The following is a 23,230-nucleotide window of genomic DNA, read 5'->3' on the forward strand; positions in this document are numbered from 1 at the left end:
ACATGGAGGATGAGCGGCTGTTTGACGAGAGAAAATCTATCCGAGATTCGGGTAGACAATTAAAACGGTACGGCAGCACGTCAAACCACGTAAAACGGCAAGAAGAGTTGATAAAACACATAGTGCTTAAAGGTGAGACGCTGCAAGGAATAGCCTTAAAGTACGGAGTGACAGTAAGTGACTTTTGACATATTGTTAATTTCATAACTTTTGTACTGCTTTTCTGTATAAATATCACATGACGTTTCCGGAAACATTCTAATTTCTAGGTGAATGTCAATGCAATTCTAAAGCGTTCTTTTTTGTTTTGTTTACAGACAGAAAAGATTAGAAGAGCGAATAGATTGTTTGCATCAGACAGTCTGTTTTTACGTGAGTTTTTGATGATACCGATTCCGAAAGACTCCTCGTTCTACACTCCAGACTGTAGTCCGGAGAGTTCGGGGACTATAAACCACAGAGCATCTATCGGGGGACTTCCTAGCGGGTCCAGTATGACCGTAGGAAGTCCTGATGAGAAGGCCACCTTCGATGACTTCCTCAGTAGAGTTGACTCCTCCTTGGCTATCATTAAAAAGGATGTCAAGAGAACTAGTGAACAAAGCGAGTGAGTGCCATATAACTTAAATTTAATAATTCTATATTTAATAACATGCCAGTCCAATTAGCTTTAGTATAAAATTCATTCATAAATCTATTCAGTAACAACAGGTGTGAAGTATTTTTATTGTTTGTAATAAAATATTACCGACCAGCTGTATCTACTTATCGGTTGTTAATCTACATTATGTAGCAATGACCTTTACATCAGCTGTGAAACTATTTTTGTGCCGGTTGAACTAAAACTTTCCCACGCCCATTCTGTGAATTGAACCCGCGTTAGATTAGAAGGGTTTTTTTTAATTTTTACCGCGTTGCGCTTCGCCCTCCTTCTTGAGACTACATTTCTCACAGCTTTGCAGTGTCCCTCTTCCGATCCGTCCCTGATCCCTGAAAAACTATCCATAACGCAGTCTCATGAAGGAGAAGAAAGTGAATCAAACATATCTGTGTTCACATAACGCCAAAAACGCTCCGTGAAATGATATCACTTGTAGCCAAGTACCTACCTAATGATTGGGTTCATAGGAAAACCAAGTGTGACTCTTTGTATGTAAAGGGTCAATATGTACATGGCTATAACTGGTCTTTACGGCGCATTTTAGAAATTTTGTGCTTACATGCAACTAATCTGCAGTTCAAAGTTTATGTTATGCGTTTGGTAAAGTTGCCAAATTCCACCTGACGCACGCAATAAAATTAAAGAGTTAGAATGGAAACAACTAATTAAGTCGGGGGAGATGTAAACATGCAAAAAGGTGGTTTTTGGGTTGTTAGTTTAAGTTTTTTTAACAATTTTTCCGTATTTCCTAACCTTCAAACTTAACTTTGAGAAAAAATGAAACTTCAATGCATCTTTTACCATCTCCTCCGGCATAAATAATTGTTTCTTATAAGTAATTAAGTTGAAACCAAGTTCTATTAATTTTCATATTTCATGTTTGGCCGAATTTGACAATTTATCATGCGTTTTTCCAGTTATAAACAATAGAGCCAAAGCCACACATAAAATAAATTGTCACCCAAAATTACTTTCAAAAATATTACTTTTTGTGATCTTATTTGCATGTTGCTTCAAATTTACGCCTTATAAACAAAAAACCGTTTTACTTATGAATCATGAGATAATCTAACACGGAAAGAAGTACAAAATAAACGCATACAGTATTTTGTTGTTGACTCAAAAAGTTATCATTGAATGTGATATTTGCATGGACCCAACAACGTTTTCTTCGAACAACATTAACATAAATCGAAATGAAGTTAAATATTATTCCTCTGTCCGATCATTTGTAAAATTATGTGGTTGTGATATTATTAAATTTAGCAATTTCTTTTTACTGTAAAATTTAAACTTATCGAAGTATAACCGAAAATACAACAATAATGTTTGCGAGAAGCGATTTGTTTTTTGTCATATTAATTACTACAAATTTCGTCTAATTTACTAATATTTTTAATTCACTAATCACAATCTATTGTTTTTAACAACATTACTTTACTTTGAATTAATTTTGTCACTGATTTTAAATACTAATTTATTTCACTCTCAGAATTGATAAACAGTCAGTCACACTCTTATAACCAGAGACAAGGAAGAAATGCAAACCGGATAGTGATAAATAATAATATTTTAAAAATGTTTCAAAATAGTAGGAAACTTTATTGCTAAAAGTTAGGAATTTTTCTTGTAAATTTTTACTTAACCTGTAGAGTCTATTTATTCAGTTTTTTGAACAGCTCATATGGTCTCATGGAAATCGTCTTATCTCTCTTTCTATCATGGTTAAAAATATGATCTAAATTGAGATTTTAGAAGAAAAAACACCACACTGCATATTTTAATATAGAAGTTAACCCCAGAATAATTAGAATGAACACCTATATGAAACTGACAATTTGAGATAAATTTATGAAACTTTGTAAATTTTTTAAGAATTATTTTTCAATAAAATGATAAAAAAAGTGAGGTGATAATAATGTTTATAATACATTTGACTATTAAATAAAGTTTTTTTTTTCGTTTAGTTTTGTAGGAAAAAACGTAAGGAGAGCCATTTTTAAAACTTTTTTACGTTGGCATTAAAAATTTTAATATTTTAAAAATAGTATATTTACTTCAAAGAATACAATTTGAAAGCGTATTTCATCACCTTTCAAAAACAGTTTTCAGATTTTGGATACATTCAGGAATGTTTTTAATTTATTTAGATTTTATTGCAATGCGGAAATACACAAATTCCCCTGCCATTTGACAATGTCGTTAAGAGACATAACAGACAATATGGCAGAGGCCTGAAGGGTTAAGACTACCACACATTATATGCATAGTTACTAAAAACAATATTTCTTTTTAAGAGAACCAAACTAAGAACATAAAAACCTTTTTTTTGCAAAATAGATTCTTAGTTTGGATAAAAGATAAAACAAAGAAAAAAGTATTTCATTACTAATTATAGGTTATAGTTCTATCAACTTGACAGTTGGCTGCCATACTAAAGTCTCAAAATATTTATTTTGAATTGAAGAAAATAGCTATTAAATTGCACTATTTTCCAAAATCGTAAATGCAAAAAGATGTTGTTTATTGTCACTAAGTTGAATCAAGGGTTTTTAATGCGTACTAAAAACTTAAGTAAAAATTTACCATTTTTTTCTGATTATTATATGTTTTTCTGAAATTATTATTTTAAAATGTGCAGGTGGGTAGGTACCTACGGTAACCGGACAATATAGAACAGTGACAGAACAGAAATTTTTTGAAAAGTTATTTAAAGTCATCACCTAAGATAGGTTAGGTATAATTTTTTGGTTAGTTTTTTTAATCACTTTTAATGACTTTATATCACTTGGATCTGTACCTACCTACCATTATTTTATTTGTATTATTGATGAGATTAAATAATTAATATTCTTTAATTTTTTTATAGTTGCTATTTTAAAAAAACTATAAAGTACGATGTCGGAGAATTTGTGTGTATTTCCGCTTTTCAATAAAATCCAAATAAATGGAATGTTTCTGAAAGTATCAGAAAAATAAAAACTGTTTTTGAAAAGTGAAGAAATACACTATCAAATTTTATTATTAGAAATAAACATACAAATTTGTGAAATGATTAAATTTTTAATGCAAACATAAAAAAAGTTATAAACAGTGATTCACCTTAGATTTAATCTAAACACTTAACTAAAATTGCTGATAATGAAATAAAAAAAACGAAAGTTTTATTAGACAAATGAATCCTATAATTTCTATACCCGCTATATCCGATTTTTTGACAAAATGATCTGAGTATGACATCTTGTTCACATTTTTGCGAGCAACAAGAGGAGCCTAAAATTGAGTTTCAAAACCCTCCTTATCATGACCAAAAACCATGTTAAAACTGCGAGTGAGAAACCAAATCCGCTATATCATACAGAAAGTCACTATCAAAACCCGCTATATCGGATTCAACGAATCACAAGCAGTTATTTTGCCAAAATACAATATGGCCGCCGCTCTGACGCCACGCTCGTATGTCAAAATGATCTACGCGTGAGTTTCTAAACCCGCCATGTCGCCTCAGTTGACTTTCAAAATCACGAAGTAAGTATCAAAATCCGCTATATCCATTTTATTTATCGAAATTACTTAATTATTGCTAGACATATATAGAAAAATAAATGCTTTTCGAAATTTTATTACTCCAATTCATTATATAAAAAATTTTAATGCATTTACTTATGTACGCTAGAGATGTGACAGTTTTTTGCGGTTTTCTCCAAATCAATGAAAGTTGATATAGCGGGTATAGAAATTACACGACTCAAATGTACTATAAACATTATTGTCACCTCACTTCTTTTGTCATTTCATATAAAAATAATCAATAAAAAATTCACATAGTTATATAAATTTTTCTCAAACTACGGTCAGAAACTTTGGTTTCGTAGAGGTGTACATTTTAATTCTTCTGTGGTTAACTTCTAGATTTTAAAATAAAGTGTTCTGTTTTCTCTTTCTAATAACATTTAAATCATATTTCTCACCTTGACACTACATAGTAGGGAGACAACGATCTCTGTGAGATCAAATAAAAGTGAAAAAATTCTATAGGTAATAGCTGTTTGTTTGCAAAACGGAAGAAATTAGGGGTAAAATTCGGTTTAGGGGAGTCACTCGAATAACCGAAATTGAACTTGATTTAGACTAATTTAGGGCTGGGGAATCCGAATCTGAAAGAATTAGGTGGGGGTCGGCACTATTAACTGAGTTATAGGGTCTTGAAATTTCGTACGCGATACATAGAAACCATGTCCAGGTAATTTTTTTAATGAATATATTGAATTTATTTCCTCGTTGCTTTGATGTTTTAACCATTCATTTTACCATTTGAATGTTTTTCATAATGTGAGTTTAAGTTTGCAATCAGTGCATTGCAAAGGTATTAATAGATTGCCGAGTGCGGTATCTATGGAGTTAGCCAAAGCAATATTCTATTTTATTACCTTTTTGATAAGTGTGCACCAATCACGATTCCGTGCAAACTGGTGCGGGTAAATATAATTAACTGACGTTGTTTGTTCAATTCTCACGTCTTAAATTGTTATTACAGAGGGTTTAATGTTTTTAAATATGGGATTTAGCATTTTAAATCTGTTTTTAAAACTGGTGTTCTTTTTGTGACTATGTCAGTTCTTCTCAGAAGAGGTGTCACAATGTTTAGTAACCTAACTGCAAAGCAAACCTGCAGATGAAGCTGTAAAAAAGCTTGAAAAGTAAGCACTGGAATCTTGAAATTTGCACAGCTGTCTATTTTCAAGGTCAGGGCAACTATTTTCACGTTGTTTCCGTTATGAGTAACAGCTTTGAAATTTCAAATTATCTATCAAAACTATCAATAATAAAATTATGGAATTTGCATTTTTTTGTCTGGATTTTGAGGTCAATGAATTTTCAGCTTACATCGGAATTTTCAGCTTGCAGTAGCATTTCAAATGTAGGTTATGGAGTTTTTAAATATCTGTTTCTGTCAGCTTAAGAACAGCCACTCACTTGAAATCATTTTTTGATACTCTGTTTCAAATTCAGGAAAATATAGGGTATTTTTCCAGTCTGCTGGTCTATGTAAATTTTTATTGCAGGATTTTATTTGTATTTCAACAAACAAGACTATTTTTGTCTTATTGTACACATTAGCTATGGGTCATGACTCATTTTATTAAGAACAGGAGTCACGGTACCAGCTCAGTATTATCGTACGACTCAAATATTCGACTCAATTAAACGCCGGCTCAATTGAACGAGAGCGTATGAGCAATGAAAATACTGTGCTCGCCCGGCACAACTTGCTCAATACGGTTCCCCCGGTTCAGCTCCCCCGGTACGACTCCAGCTCCCAGCTCTCAGCTTGCAGAGTATGAATGATTGTACGAGTCTTGGTACCGATACGCCGCCTCGTACCACGAGAAAAATAAAATGCTAGGTAGTTTGTAGATGTAGGTATATACGTCAAAGTCCAGATGTTGGACAGTCAGATGCCGTTCACGTCTCTGAGTATGTACAACAATTAATACTTGTATAATTTTAATGGTACTATTTTTCAAAATATCCTGATAAAGAAGAGTAACCGTTCAATTGAGCCGTTGTACGGTTTACGGGGAGTCGTCTGAATACGAATTGTATGTGCAATCATTCCGCGTTAATAATCTACAATATCTTTAGGCACCCTGATTATTCTGTTTGCTAATACTTCTCATTAAGCAAACCAATTTTTAAATATAACGCCATGAACCAATAAATTATTAAAAAAATTTAACGACAATGTTATTAGTAAATTTTTGTTTTCGTTTTGATTATCTTTTGTCTGGTGGAAATTTTTGCAGCGTGGCACTGTCTGAATCATAGATAGTAAAAAGGGAGATGGTCCATGAACCGTTATTACGAACTGAGCACACAAGTGTTCAACAACATTCACACATTTTATTGCAAATTGCAACTACTCACAGCAGTGTCCCTCCTTTGTTTCTACGTACATACAAAACGCCTTTTTCATTGGCTCCGCCGCGTTTGAGGATAGTTGTGCTGTTTGGTCATAGCCCTGCAACAGTCGGCACGCTTCCATGCCATATCCCTTTACTTCTGTGTTTATTTCGTTTATCCATAGTCTGAACACACATTGTTAAGCCTTGATATATTGTTAAGCCTTTCTTGGCCGGGAGATTTTCAATTTTCAGCTCCTGATGTGTTAACCTTTGATTTATTGCCAATCTCTTTATTAGAGCGGTACAATTCTTGTCTTGGAACTAAACTTGGGCAAAAAAATTATTTTATCGGTCTCATTTAATATGCCGTGTAAGTGAATGGTAGAAGAAATTGGGGGCACCTGAGGAAGACATGGCGCTATCAAGTGAATGAAATACTTCAGTCAGGCCATGTCTATAGTCAGAATAACACAAGAGTGTGTGTGAGACAAGGTATGAATGCGAATGAAGCAAGGTGTGATTTATTTAACCGTTATATTTAAATGCGCTATATATGTCTTATTTTTTAATTTTCTGTAAAAAAAAATAGTGTTTTAGAAACTAGATAAAATTATCTTTCCGGTGTACGCATTTAAAATAAAAATTACTATTTCTAAAGAATAAAATTTTAATATTAAACGTGAAAAATGTTGTCAAAAACGCTAACCACATTTTTAGTTAATTTTTTACTCTAATCTTAGAAAAAATGGAGAGAACTCAATATTTCAAAAACACATTTGTTTTTGTTTGGGGAATTTATAAGAAAACTGTAACTTCACTTTTATCTCTTTCATATTTTTATAAAATAATAAACCGATAGTTACGATGGCAAAGCGAAATATGAATTATTCATTTTAGCTATTTTTAGGATTTTATTAATGGCATCCAGTATAAATATTTGACACAAAAAGAATTGGAAAGAATTATTATTTCTCTTACTAACGTCAATAAATTACGTATTTCCGCATGATAGAAAAAAAGATAAAAATACTTTTGTAAAATATGGACGCCCGGTCATATATGACCCTCAAACGCTGGAGGGGTTAGTATATATGATAACAGATTTTTGTGGCCAAAAGTGTTATAGTGATTTATTTTGTGGGTATTATGCCTTGTTGCGCTTCCTCCTACTTTAACCAATTCGGACATCATTAAAGTGTTCATCATATCATCACATTTGCCCTGATGATGGACTGTAACGCAGTGCGAAATCCCATCATCAGGGCAGATGTGATGATATGATGAAACCCTGTCCGAAACGTTGGCTAAAGAAGGAGGAAGTGCAACACGGCATAATACCCCTAAAATAAATCAAGAAAACTTCTAAATATAGTTTTACACAAGGAATTGACCCTTCAACCTTCAAACTCTAATCCAAATTCATGCTCAATTAGTGTACGGATTCTGTCTTTAACGATTTTATGCTCCACTGGGATTTGACCGAGCGACAAGCCAAATGAAAATCAAATGCTTGAAAATTTTATCTTAAAAAATTGTCATTCTTGTGAAATTGTTTTTGGTTTGTTATTTGATTTTGTGCTTGGATTTAATCTCTGAAATAATTTTGTGATGCCATGTTTGTTTACTTCTGTATCACTGTTTATCTAAAGCAAGCTGCCAATGAGTTAAATATCATGTTCTTCAAATATGTCAACCTTACATATAAACATATTATGTATGTTAAAAGGTCATTTCCTTATCGCACATGTTTTTAAGATGTTTAACACTAATTTGCGGCCCACTGTTTGATGGCGATATGCTTCTGAATTATTCCTAGTTGTATTTTTTCTGTCCCACTAAAAATTTGCCAATAGAAAAGTTCTAACATTGCAAATTTTTTTAGAATGTTCGACATTTTTTAATTTTCTGATTCAAAATAACACTTTTTAATTAATAATATCTTTTTTATTCCGACCTTTGATCCTTTGTAGTTTACATTGAAAACAACCACTAGATAATATGTGGTTCTAGTTGTTGATGCGAAGACAGTCTGCATTATGCTGTCTCCGAGTTATTCTATTGACATAGTCCAGTCCCTTTATTGAAGTTCAACGTGGTTGTTATTGTAGGTTTCTGAGCCTTTTATTATCAAGGTGGGATATTAGCATCGTGGATGAATCAGTCTTTCTTCATTTTTCTTACACTACCTGCTGGTGCTTTTCTCTACCAACAGCTCTGTGTTTCTCTTGAGGAGATCTCCCGCAAATAGTCCTATAAGCTCCTTCATTAGAAACACTCATAGACATATGAATATTAGTAGACCTGCCCTAAGTGATTAAAAGCGTATTATTCCCCACTCCCCATACCGGTTCCATTGGAGCCGGCTGGGCTCGCGTATGGCTTCCCGTGAATCTTGAGAATGTGACGTCATCTTTCTTGTTCGAACTAGCGTTGAGCTATGGTCGAGGCATTTTACGAAATAACACGGCAAAATGGTGGCTTAGCTATGAAAACTTGTAAAAATAGATGTGAAAAAGAGAATAAACCCAATTGTCGTATTACATTCCATATATAAGCATTATTTTAAGCGTAATTACATCGTATAATATGGATCAGTTTGTAGAAACATATACTATCACATCGAGATATATCTGTACGCATCGTTGGTTACTGGGAACTAAATTATGAACACTTATAAAAGTGTCTTAACTAAATACGTAAACAAAATATTTGACTCTGAAAATAGAAGAAATTTTTTTTTGCCGAATTTGGACTTCGCAAATTTGTTCCTAACGTGGCGAGTAATTTGCGCTCCCATGTAAAAATGTCTATTCATTCAAAAGCAGATTTTACTTTTAAGAACTAAATGGTGATATTATAATGCGAGATGCCTATATACTGTCAGATTGATTTATTGACGAATCACAGTCAGCTTTACCCCCTTCGTTCTTCAACAGTTGATTTTACCCCTCACGTTTAATTTCTAGTCTATATATTAATATGTCTGTGGAAACACTAGATTTCAGATTCATAAACAAAAGCAAGTATAAATAAAACATTTAGACAAAAATGCTTCCTTAACTAAATTAAAAAGCTGGATTTAAAAATATAGGGAGATCAGAAATAGAAAATATGGGAGGCGGTTTCAGGTACCGCCGTCCCGGAAACCGTTTATTGGATAACCAACACCTCTACGTCACCCCAAGTGGTTCGCTACGTTTGGCGATTTAGCAGGAGTGCCCGTGTTCATCGGGTGATTTGTGTTCATGACGAGCCTGCCCACCAGCTGCATGGAATGCCAGATCTGGAGAGGCTGGTTTTGGGAAACCCTTTGACCTCTCCAACTGGTTGTCTCTTGACTCATCGCCTTGCAGAGGCATAGATTCATAAGTCAGTCACTCCTGGACACACACTGATCCCTAGATTCTTACCCACCCCTTACGAAATCAAAACCACTCAACTGCACTAAAGAACACCATGTTAATATATTTATAATTATTTCAGAAAAAACACTACATCTTTATAATCACTTATTAATAATATGTAAATGGAATCCTCAGCACGGGAGATCCCAGTAAGATATCATTATCTCTATTTGTTACAAAAAAGAAAGATAGTAAAATATTTATTATTATTGAGGTAGCTGGTTCATTTGGGGTTCAAACCGTCTATCGAATTACGTATAAAAGTATGAAGATTTATAACAATTACAAGAGCAGTCATAAGACATTGTTTATTGTCAATTGTTGATGGATAAAATCTAATTAACAATTAACTAACTCTTGCCATCATTTATTGCAGCTAATTTAATATAATATGTTTTTATGACACTGTGAACATTTTATATTATTTATGACGGCCTCCATGGTCGCTCTCCTACGGTCGCTGGTCGCTGTCCCAACTGCTCCCAACCATCTGGTGCCAGTGAGATTATGGCATCCCCAATTGGGGTATGTTGTGAGGCTGAAGGTAGGGGGAAGGGGAAGGAGATGGAGAAGACGAATGTGGGAGGTACCTGGCTGGCTAATCAGATCTGGTTACCAGACACTGCCAAAGCCATTTTAAGCAACATTTCAAATCTGAATGGTGGTCTTGCACCAGGGCGATACTGAGAGTATCTGCCACTCTGGAATGTGCCGCAAACATACTATATATTATTATTTTATTTTTTTTAAGCGGAGACGGTTTACACGTAGTTCCCGTGAGCACTTAGGCCATAGGCCCATTGTGTTATCTCCCGTTTTACCTCAATCCTTTAACAACAACCCAGTCCCTTTAGTAAAGTTCACCAGGGTTGTCATTGGGTATGTGGCTATGTCTTCTGGTTCTACTGTATGTCTCCCCAGGTATCTGAGTATGTGGCTATGTCTTCTGGTTCTAATGTATGTCTCCCCAGGTATCTGAGCCTAGTTCCCACCAGGGCAGGACATTGGCACCATAGGTGAATTGGAGTCTCTTCATCCTCTTCACATTTCCTGCATCTATTGGTGTTTTCCACTCCCAATATCTGCATGTGTCTCCTGAGATGGCAGTGTCCCGTTAGACATATTATTTAAAATTAATCAAATAAAATTTATTTGCGCACACCGGAATTTGAACCTGCGACCTCCAGCTTGTTAATCGAGAACCTGAGGTCGCCATACATCAAATACTGTCACATTTTAGTGAAACACAATAATAATAGTTTGCCAGTAACCATGGTAGAATATCCAGATAGTATCCAGTCCCACTGACTTCAGGCAGTTGGAAACCTTATGCAGCATTACATATAAAAATATGTTTGTATCATGTCCCTTTTTTTTACAATGATGTACACTTCCAGAAGCATAAAGTCATCACCATATTGATTCCAAATTAATTAAAAGATAAATATATAATAAGATAAATAATTTGTAGCTAAAAAAAGTTCTTTAATGTTTGAGTTCTCTGGTAGTAAGTCATTTTGTGTGTACGCAATGTATTCATAAGATTGTAAGTCATGTTTGTCAAGAGAAATTTTTTTGCATATCGAGTGCCTGTGTATGCTATGATTGTATTGGAGTTTAATGTTAGTATGGGTTGAGTGTCAAATGATTTGTAATATGGAACTTGTGATCTCTTATTTGCTAAACATTATGAAAGCACTAATTGTAACATTTACTTAATAATACATGTATACGAGTATATTTGACATGGGTGGAATGGAAAGCCAAATGTATTTCTGATTATGGAACTTTATATTTTTCATTATCGAAAAAATTGTAGTAAAACATTTTACAGAAGAGTTAAAATAAATATGATTACTAATAAATTTCAAAATAACATTTATGCAATATTTAGATGAGACATAAAGTGAAAATAGGTTTGACTTTTGTACGTACGTCTGTACAATTTGGCCTCCAACTCTCTAAAGCTGGTCTACGCACAGTGCGCACCGATTATCTCTAGTTGAAAACGTTTCAAACGAGATATTAGTACTCAATAGCACCTCTAATTGTATAGCTTTGTGCAAAAATAGCTGCATTTCGGAAGGATAACTTATAATCTGTTTTAACCCTATCACACCAGTATTATTGTTTCCACATATATTATATAAAATATGCAATGATTGATAATACATCAGAAAATTATTTGAAATTTTTTTTTTTAGAAATTGTTCTTTGTTAATTTGGGTTGACATTGGGCTTCATAGGGTATTTTTAAATAGTAAGGTAAAATAAACATAACACAAAAGTAATACAAATAACTGTTTCATGTCAAAAATGCACATTTACAATATAGTGATCATCTCTAAGATACAAACAAATAACATTTTAACTAAAATTCATTTAGAAAAAAATTTGGATAATAAATCTTTAAAAATTCACCATACTAGTCGAAACATGTCCGTCACTACCAGTGTTAATTTGAATTAACATTAAAATTCAATTAAAAAATTCTGGCAAATGGCTGTGGATAGTGAATTAAACTGATGTTATTATTACAGAACACATCTTTATGCGTTAAAATATTTATAATTCGAGTAGAAAATATTGATATTAACAATAACAGCAGAAATTTGATGTAACTCACAATCAGCAGAAGTCAAAATATTTATTGTTGTTGTGGCGGGAATAAGGATTTAAACCGAGCGGAAAAAATAGACGCAACATTACAAGCTATAAGAAAAAAACATGGCTTTTCTAAATCGCTTCTGTTACGGTAAAAACAATCACAAAGTTTGTGTTAATTTGAATTAACACTGGGGCTGAAATGGTTAACTAATGACGCTGTTTGCTACATCTGAATTCATATATATATATTTTTTTAAGTCCGATTTAAATATTTGGTGATTTGCCTTGCCAGTAAAGTTGAGAAGAAAACATATTTTACGTGTATAAAAATTACTTAAGGAATATGATAAGAGATATTATAATTAATATGTATTATGTCATTTAAATGTATGGAAGAAATATGCTGTAAGGAAACCACAATGTCATTTTACATTTGAAAGAAACGTGATATTGTAACCTTATTATATTCGCAGTGACTGATGCTGTTGTCAATGTTATTAAATGTCAGTTTGCTTTGTTTGAAACCTTATCTTGATAATTAATCTAGTTTTAAATGTATTATTTTTGAATCCAGTAAGTCTTTCTTCAAATAGGTTACAATAACAAGGTTATTCACACAAACTGCATAAAATATATACAAATGTGTAATTAACAATATCTAATGGGAAAATTTATTAATTTCATAACATACGGTAATTTATTCTTTGTTCTTTGAATTTGTAAAAGTAGATTTCTGCAGATTACTGTACTTATACATATTATTTTTTGTAGATGATTACAGGGTAAATATATACAGAAAATAGGAACACAAACGAATAATTTGACGTCTTTACTTCATGCCATGTTTCGACATAATAATATTAAAATAGTTTTTTTAAAAATTAAACCCAAACTAAGAACCTAAAAACCTATTTTATGATCATAGTTTAATATTTATATTATAATAGCGAAGAAAAAAAAACTAACCTCAAAAATTTCACATCAATAACAATGGCCATCAAATAAATAATCGATTTTAATTTTAACGAAATAACTATTGAAATGCATTATTTCTCATTTCCGAAAACTGAAATACGTACTTCTCATTATTATCTGACTACTACAAAGTGTTTTATTTAAAGTATGTATTAAGCATGTCCCCATTTTCTGTATACATATTTACCTTACTTTTTGTAGGCGACAGAATTATTGCAATTATTGCTTTTCACAAAGCAAATGGGCGTTCAAGGCCAAGTTAGTAATAAATAATTCAGTACTCAATGACTCAAGTAATTTAGTGACTATAGTACTTAATCTCTTACTATAATTTAACTGCAGTTATTTATGCTTGTCAACAAAAAGTACAGTACAGTTAAATTTTAATTTTTTATTCTTAGTCCCTTAGTGAGATTGTTAGGCAGACTTCTATAATTTTATTTATTAAATTTAATAATATTATTATTAATTTCAAACTGCTTTGAAAGCCGAAACAGCTGTAACAATAACAAAAACCAAAACATACCTGCAGAACTTAATAATGATATTATTAAATTTGATTTAAATTAAATAAAAAATAAAAAAATAAATGGAATTCTCCGAATTAAATACAAAAATAATAAATAGACTTCTATTAATTTACTCGTGGACCCCTGCAATGCTTCGTTATTGCTAACATCTTTCTCAGGTAACAGCGAATTTTTCCACCATTCACCACTGTATACCACAATGTTACTGTTAAAAATCTACATTACATCGAGTCTAATTCGACTCCATATCTCGTTCCGGTAAAGAGATATTGCGCTAAGTATTCCTCGGGCGTCCGTGACTTCTAACATTCAAACCAATCTCTAAACACTCCTGCCACTAATAAGAACAAACTTTGAAATTTTCAGCAATATCGGTTGACTACTTTTTGAGTTTTGCGAGCACAAATATACGCAGGTTGAATTTTTATATATAACTTGCTGACGTATACCCGGCGATACTGGGTGTTATCGTTAGGAGATAGACATATACCATGCCCTACTTTTCTGTAGGCCTTTCCAAATATGCAATTCCATAGATCATTATTTTGATGTATCTCATAAGTTTTAGCCAGCGTTAGCAATGAAAGCGCCCAAAAGTATTTTTTCTACGACTTGATTACAAAACATCGAATTTTGTCTACTTTCTATAAGTATGAATTGCATGTATTATATATGTAAACCTTCCGGAAAAAAATCTCTAAATTATAGTGAAAATCCTATCAAAATCCCTTGCGTAGTTTAGAAGAGCTAAGCGCACAAACAGACGCGGATAGCGACTTTATTTTATACTATTTAGAGAAGATTTCCTTTATAAGTTCGATTGGGCTTTATTTATGATTTTAAATTATAAAAATTTCATGTCACATTTTGTGATGTCATTTTTTAATTCGCTTTATTATGATGCTATGTGTTCACTTCAAAGAAAAATTTACATGTCTTTGCTGTGTTCATATGTGCTGTAAGGAAGTACTAAATTTTGCTGATGTCATTTGCCACTCTTATCCACTGTAAGTATTTGTAAATACATGTCACCAACCAATCGCGTTTAAAACCAAAACTAAATATTTGTTTTGCCATCCTATCAAAGAAATAGCATTTAGTAATAATAATTATAACATTAAATTGCATAAATCAATTTTCAGTAAAATTCCATCCGAGATTTATTTCTACTCTTTTCTCTTTCTTCTTTATCCACTCCTTCATTGCTGGAGAATTTGACCCCTTCTCCAATTGCCTGATGAATCAGGTTCTCCGCCCTTTGCTGTCTAGCCCTGTACCCTTAATGGAGAAGCTCAGACACTGACATTCCGGACGCTTGTGGCACTTGAACAGTCCAATGTCAGCCATTTTCCTATGCTTGCCGTACTTTCCACTTTGCGAGTGGCCATGAGCTTGAGCTTTTACTCGGCCATCTTTGATAAACTATAATGTAATAAAATCATTGAAGAAGGAGATAATACTAATAAATCTAAATAAAACATGAAACAGAACAAACTCAAAAAATAAAAAGGTATCGGCAGCAACTAGTATTCAAACCCAGGGTTAGCTGGAAGAAATAGGATGTACCTATAAGTTAAACCCTTTGTACTCTCTGTCTTATTGGCACGATGCCTCAATCCACTCAGCCATTGTGACCTATTTTTTAAAAGTAATTTTTGTCCTCTTATATTTCAAATTTAGAATTAACAACATTATTCTTCTTGAATGATTTCAAAGTTTTAACGATGTTATTTGTAACCAAGGTATTGCCTCAGATAAACATATCCGATTTTTATTTATATCGGACACCTATTGACTTTTTCTACAAGTCTAGAATTAAAAAGTTATTCCAATAAAATAGTATAATCCAATCGATAATTTTTTTCAGATTCGGCCGGGACCTCGATGAAATCTACACGCGACGAAGGCCCACCTCCCGCCTGCGTCAATCTGCCTCCGTAGGCGGGGTGGGCTCCTCCGACCAGAGCTACCAGCACGGCTACCAGCAGGCCCCCACGAGCTATCAGCAGCAAGCGCCCCCGCAGGGCTACCAGGTGGCGCAGGGCTACCAGTCGCCCCCGGGCTTCCAGGGTCCCGTGGGAGAGACGGTGGTCCTAGCGCAGGGCCGCCATGTACGCTCCTCCCTTCAGCGGCTGCAGAGAACCCAGGATGACTGGTTCCAGTTGTAGCGCAAGAGAAGGAGGTCTTACGCTCGCCTGACCTGAAAACTAGATAGTGATTGCAATAATACGATTGTTCCTAATTTTATGAACATAGTCAAATGATGCACGAACAGTCCATGAGATTTGATTGCCATTTCTGGAATACACCAAAAAATACACAGATAAGAAGAAAACATTTGAAACAGTAATCTTTATGAAAGATATGTAGAAAAAATTACTCAACAGAACATAACGTAGCATCTAGCATTATTCAAATATTTGAAAGTGGACAAGTTGCTTGAAGACGTTGGATGACATAGTTGAATTTCATTTAAAATTCAGCAGAAATCGATCATTGGAGTTCAGTTAAAAGAAAGTTCTATAAACTAACACTAATAGCTGCACTATAGCCCCCTAGAGCATAGCGGGGACAAATTATTATTGCAACTAAAAATCTAATCGGCACTTTGGAGAAAATGTAGCAACATTCTAAAACACACCTAATACTTTGATGTTTTCTGCATTACTGTAGCAATAAGTGATAAATGCAGTAAAACATTTGCTGTTTCTCCTGAATTTGTGTAATCTAGTTATAATGAGAATCGTTTAGTGATTGTGAATTCCAAAATTATAACAGTTTTTTCCCGATTATAAAAATGATGTTATTTTTTTTTATTTTTAATCCTGGAATTAAAAATGTGATGGTGTTAGTCTCTACGTATAATATCATGTGTGTGAAACAGTTTGAAACAATACTTTAAAACGTATCAGGTACGGTTTTAATTTAACATTTATTCAAGTGTAATTATCTAATTTCTAACATTTGGATATACATATATGTAGTTAGGTACTACAGTATACTAATTATGGGAAATTACTGAACACTGTAAACGGTATAATTTGAATGTTGGCGTTATTCTTTAAAGAGAGATTGATTCTATGGAGCTCTGCGATCAAACGTGAATGAGACTTATGACTTGATAATTTATCTAATTCTATTACTAATATCATTATCTAAATTTAAGTGTTATGTATTTTTGAAAAATATTTATCTACTGTTTTCGTTTGGATTGCACCAAAGAAAAGTGTGTGACCAAACGCAGGGAACACAATCTGAATGCCATGATATTTGAAGAAAGTGATGTATTGTGAGAGAAACAATGTTGGAAGGGAATGGTAAGAAATTAAATGGACAGTCTTTTTATAGAAACACTGTTTTTTGCCAGAAATTATAGACTAATATTAAACAAATTAAATCTTGTTAAACTCACAAGGTGTTTTCAATTTTAAGGCTCAAAATTTAAGTACATAATATACAGGGTTTTCCAATAAGAGGTGTTATTTTGATATTCAAAGAGCTATCGAGAGATGATTAATGATTTTTTATGGCCAGAATTGGATGGTATTGATCTGGACAATGTTTATTTTCAACAAGACGGTGCTACGTGCCACACAAGCAACGAAACCATTGATCTTTTACGGGAAAAGTTTCCGGTCCGTGTTAACTCTCGAAGAGGTGATCACAATTGGCCACCGAGATCTTGTGATTTAACACCTTGCGACTTCTTCCCTTGGGGCCACGTGAAAGAGAAGGTCTACGCCGCAGCCCAGCTTCGATTCAAGACCTCAAAGATGGAATTTGTGAGGCTATCGAGGACATAAGGCAGCCACTTTGCGATTTGGTTATGGAAAATTTCATGAAAAGGATATGGTCCTGTAGGCGTGGTCGTGGTGGTCATTTGACTGATGTTATTTTTCACTATTAACGGCATACCTTCCTCTTTATAATGGAATAAATATTCGATCATTTATATTAAAAAATTGCATTTTTCTTTGAATATCAAAATAACACCTCTTATTGGAAAACCCTGTATTTATGTTTATGTTTGCATTTTGCTCAAGGTATTAATTGTAGAAGATACTCCAAGTGTCACCCTGATGCTTGAAATGGCTTTAGCTATATTTAGTAACCAGTTAATTATTGACCGTTGAATAGCCATGCTTTCTCTGCACAACATTCTCCAAATTTAAGATTCCAAAGTCTCGCTGACTCTGCGCAAATGGGATTTTATAAATTATATTCCCTGTTATAAAAATACTACTAGGGGTAACTTGGGAAAAACAGGGTTTATGTATCGAGACTGGTCTCTAAGGAAAGTGTTTTTTAATGAACCTCAGTGGCATAAGATAAAGTTGTATGATTTTTTAATAAATCCGTCATCAGAAGCCTTAATAACTGACAGCTGTATATTAGATGATGTATGAATGTGCAAAAAGTTTAAAAAAGCCCTGTATAATGTAGAAAAGAAAGTATGTAAGTAATGTGAGATGTTGCCCTTAAAAATAAATATAATTTTGGTATGAATCAAGCATTGTTCACACCAAAGAATGGTCTAAAAATTAATAAAGCGTTTTATTCTTGATGTATAAAATATAACATAGTATACCTAATATTATTGGTAGATAGATGATTAGTGGATTGTGCGGAAGAATGCTTTGTTTGTTTCGCTTGAAAGATTTGTTTATGTCATTCATTGAGCAGGTCTCGGTAATTATTTTGTGATTATTAACATTGCTTGACCGTGTCCGTTGGAAATTTTGTTGCAATTATTTCCGTGCGTATTTCACTGTTTTAAACTTTATCTTATGCCGTTTTCAAAATACGTAAGTCGTGAATTTTATTTATGTCTTTAAATTCACAGTATTATAAATATAATTTATTGTTAACAAATAGAAAATGCAATGCAAGTCTTGCTGCTGAGAGCTTTGTTATAACCTCTCTTTCTGTTTACATGCATTGCTTATGGGAAAGACGTGGAGGTTACAACCGAATTATCAGCGGTAAGCCTATAGTAAGAATTTATGTGCTTTGAGAATGGGCCAATTGAACAATTATTTAATCTCTGATCTTAGATCAATGATAAGTGTAAAATTTTAATTTGTAATAAGTATGTATGTCATTTCAATATTGTTGTTTATTGTTTCTTTGTATTGTATCTTTTTTTATGTTAGAATTTTTAACCTCACCAGGACAAGCCTGCGTTGAGGTTTGTGTCTCTTTCGTTTGATATAAAATCATGTTTCAATTTACGGGGATAATATTGAAAACTGTTCTCTTGAGAAATTTAATTTTTATTACTTATTACAAATTATGATGTTATTTTACACTGCAAAAAAAATGGTGACCGAGTACAGCATCAAAATGACAGTTCAACACACCTACAAAAAGTGATATAAAGTGATGAAACAAAAACTAGGTTACAAAGGTAACATCACTTGTTTCATCACTTTTAATGACTCTATATTACTTTTTAAAGGAGTGTTTAATTGTCATTTTGATGAAATATCACGGATCCAAAATGATGTATTTAATAAATAATTTTTCACATATTTTTCATTTGTTTGGATTATGTATTTTTAAGCTCATTAAAAGTGTCATAAAATATGTTATGATATTCTTTTTTCTTTTTAAACAAATGCATTTAATTATAAATGCATTGCGAAAAACGAAACACCTGATGCACCATCATAAATCTCGAAAGTCAATTTTGCTAAAAAAAACTCCTCTCAAATCTATACAAAAATAGTAAATTTCAAATTATTATCAATACAGTTATTATATTCAAACAAGTATAAATCAATTGAACAATATATATTGCCTAACTTAACCACAGCATAGTCAATAATAATATGACATAAATATTAAGGTTTTTGTTATACTTTAAACAACAATGTAATTTGCTCGAGATAAAATTTGCCATATATTTCATTACTACACTACCAATTTGATAAATATAATACAGATTGTCTAATTTTACAGCGGAATGGAAATGTTTTATCTTTGATTTGCTAACTGTTTTTAGTCAATTTTATAAGAAGATATCAGTATCTTTTTTATTGTATATTCTTTTATTAAATACTTTACTTATTATTTTTGCATCTGCACTAGAGATGTGATTGACCTTTCTTTACCGATAACTGTTATAACGAATAACACCTCAACCCAGTAACATAGTATCATACCTGTTATGTTAATGTATTTAGTAACATAATATTCCTAGTCTAAATTCCAAGTTACAACTGTTCTTTGTAAGGTAATAGGTAACAGTATTCAATACCTTCCTATTTTTTTTGTTTAACAACATCGTTCCGTCATTTGTTGCGCATTGTAAACAATGATTTGATATTATGTTATGTAGCATCGTGGCATGGTAACAGGTATAACTAATATTTCAAGATGTTATGTTGTTAGTATGTGTTACTGTTATATTAGTCACACCTCTAATCCGCATGTTTCATTGCCAGACTTAAAGGTTCCGACGAATTTGTTACATGATGAAATAATATTTACATTATTTGATAACATTGTTTGATAATGACATTGTTCAAATTTCTTGTATAAATCTTCTCCGGGAAACTATTCTAAAGCCATAGCACAATTTGTTTGCTAGGGATGTCTTTTGGACAGGAAAAAAGCCAGCCATTGATAATTTTTGTACAGTGTGCAATGTGTAAATAGTATACAATAAAAAAATATATACCTAGAGCTTTTGGTCATAAATATCGGCTTATAAAATTTTATTTTCAAGGGGTTCCCATAGACTTTCAAATTGATAGACCAGCCAATCAGGGAAAAGGAACAAACCGAATTGCGCAGAGCAATCTCGAACACTCCTGTTGCCAAAAATACGGTCACGTGGTTTGCCTCAAGCCCGATGAAATGATATCCAGATTTCATGTCAAGGCAAGTCTACCAATTTGGATGTCTATGGGGGTTGCAAAATCTTTATGAAAAACTGTTTCGCTGACACCGTATGTGATCCTGGGACGTCTGGTTTATGTTCGTTTACGTCTTCAAAATTTTGTGGCAGCGAACCTGTCAACACTTGACACTTATAAGTTCGCCTCGTTTTATTTTTCCCTTTGTCGCATAAATCGCCGATAGTTTACCGTCTGTAAAAAACATTAACGTTTAATGTGTAAATCAAATGAATTCGCTCATAATACAGCAATACATGATTGCACCTTATGCAATGTTGGTATTGAATAATGGATGAGACGATTATTTTTTGTTTAACTCGTAAAATCAATCTAAATTTATACTTAAAAGGCATAATATATCTTTTTGTTTGGATGTGTCAAATTGTTTTATCCGTGGATGACATATCGTAGTAAACATAATTTTGAAATGCATCTTTATGGAGCGAATATAAAGGTAAGATTAACAGTGAGAATTTCTATGTAAATTAGTTTTCCTTAATTATGCACCTTTGTATGCATAAAATATTGACTGTAAAATTGAATTATGTGTATGTTAATCACGGAGAAGCAATTAGTCGTGGGTAATTTCATTCCTGAAGTCCAATCAACATTATTTATTTAAAAATAGCAATACAAACAATTGGTCACTGTCACAGTACCTGAATTGATATAAATTCTTGTAGTTTTGTGTGCTATTACCCCAGGTAAACAATTTGCTTTTAAATATTAAATTAACCAAGCCAATTATGCACTGCTAAATAAAGATTGTTAAATTACACCTCACATTTATAATTTAAATTAATATTATCTAATATAGCAAACTTGCACACCAATTTAGTCATTGATTATTTTTCATTAAAATTTTATTTTTTTAAACTAAAACGTAGATTGCTGTCCATTAGTAATCACAGTATAATTATTATGGAAAATAAATGTAAAAAAAATTATGCTACCCAGTTGTTTAAGCATCAAATAATATTCGTTTTAATAAAAAGTTTAGGTATATTAAACTGCCACTAGATACTTGATATTACCGCAATTTGTAAACATCCTTCTAATGTTATACTATATCAGCCTTACTATTTTATCATTATTAAAACATTTCAATTTAATCTCTATTACTATATAGCTACGCATTTATATTGTTGGCTTGAAGTATTTTTCTACCCAATGACAACTACCGGTAAAAAAGGTTGCCATTTAAGTGAAGCTCGAAAAAGAATATGTCTGCTTTTTTACTGCGGTCTGAATGTGGCTTAAAATACATATTATATTATTTCAGCTTCTAAATTAAATTTAATGTCCCTGTTTGAAAATTTTCATGTCTGAAAATGATTGCTCAATGCTTTGTTTTTTTACCTAGGCTCTATGAATGGAGCCTGATAAAATAAAAAATTTATCAATCGTCCAAAATTGCAATATTTTTTCATATTCGAACATGCATGCAAGTATAAGTGTATTTAACAGTTAATTTTCACAGGACAGATAAAATTATATTTTTTTGGATTTAGTAAATAGGTTGCGCAATTAATATTGACAAATAAAAAACACACGTAGGATTGTTTGTATTGGCGCATACATATACACTTCCGACATTGTGAACAAGTGAATACAATTGAATTTGAATATTGAAATAGTTTGGCAGTGTGATTGTTTTATTAAATTAAGTATTATTCAATTCCACTGAAATTATCTCTTCTGAAGTCGAATAAAGAGTTTGAAACATGGTGTATACAGGCAATGCATCTGTGCGAGTAGTGTGTTCGCGTCAATTATGGCTGCGATACCTACAGTATAAGTGTTTTTATGATAATTCTTTGGCAGTCTGAAGCTATACAACTTGAAACATAAACATTGTGGCTGTGTGATAACAAGTCATTATTTTTATTTCCGTTAGTTCTTATCTCCCCATGTTATCTGTATCAGCCATTGAAGTCTTCTGTGTTGACATTATCACCCACATACTTGCATTATTTTTGGATATACACAACCCAGCAGTCCCCTCGAAGATGTATTATTTAAATTGTATAGTTTCTTTATATTATTAATAATTATTTTATATTTTATTGTGATAGCTACATGGAGTAGTTGAGATTTATTTATTTAGCTTTATCTCATAAGTAAATTTTAACCTAACAAATAACTGTCACAAAATCTCGAAAATAACCAAATCTATAATAAAGTCCTCGTGGCGTAGTTCCGACTCTAGTTCCTCTCTAGGAGGGTAATTGGCCTAATTTGTGTT

General features: G+C 32.5%; 1 protein-coding gene across 1 annotated transcript; it reads left to right on the plus strand.

Moving 5' to 3' along the window:
- On the plus strand, positions 1-21,908 carry LOC149416796 (lysM and putative peptidoglycan-binding domain-containing protein 1-like). Its single transcript, XM_089640643.1, has 3 exons — positions 1-173; positions 318-607; positions 15,951-21,908. The coding sequence occupies exons 1-3, from the start codon at positions 3-5 to the stop codon at positions 16,249-16,251; spliced, it is 762 nt and encodes a 253-aa protein (XP_089496769.1). The 5' UTR covers positions 1-2; the 3' UTR covers positions 16,252-21,908.
- The last annotated feature ends 1,322 nt before the right edge of the window (positions 21,909-23,230 follow it).

Source organism: Hesperophylax consimilis, chromosome 16 (genome assembly GCF_061612785.1).
Source record: "Hesperophylax consimilis isolate HC1 chromosome 16, BYU_Hcon_1.0, whole genome shotgun sequence".
NCBI lineage: Eukaryota > Metazoa > Arthropoda > Insecta > Trichoptera > Limnephilidae > Hesperophylax > Hesperophylax consimilis.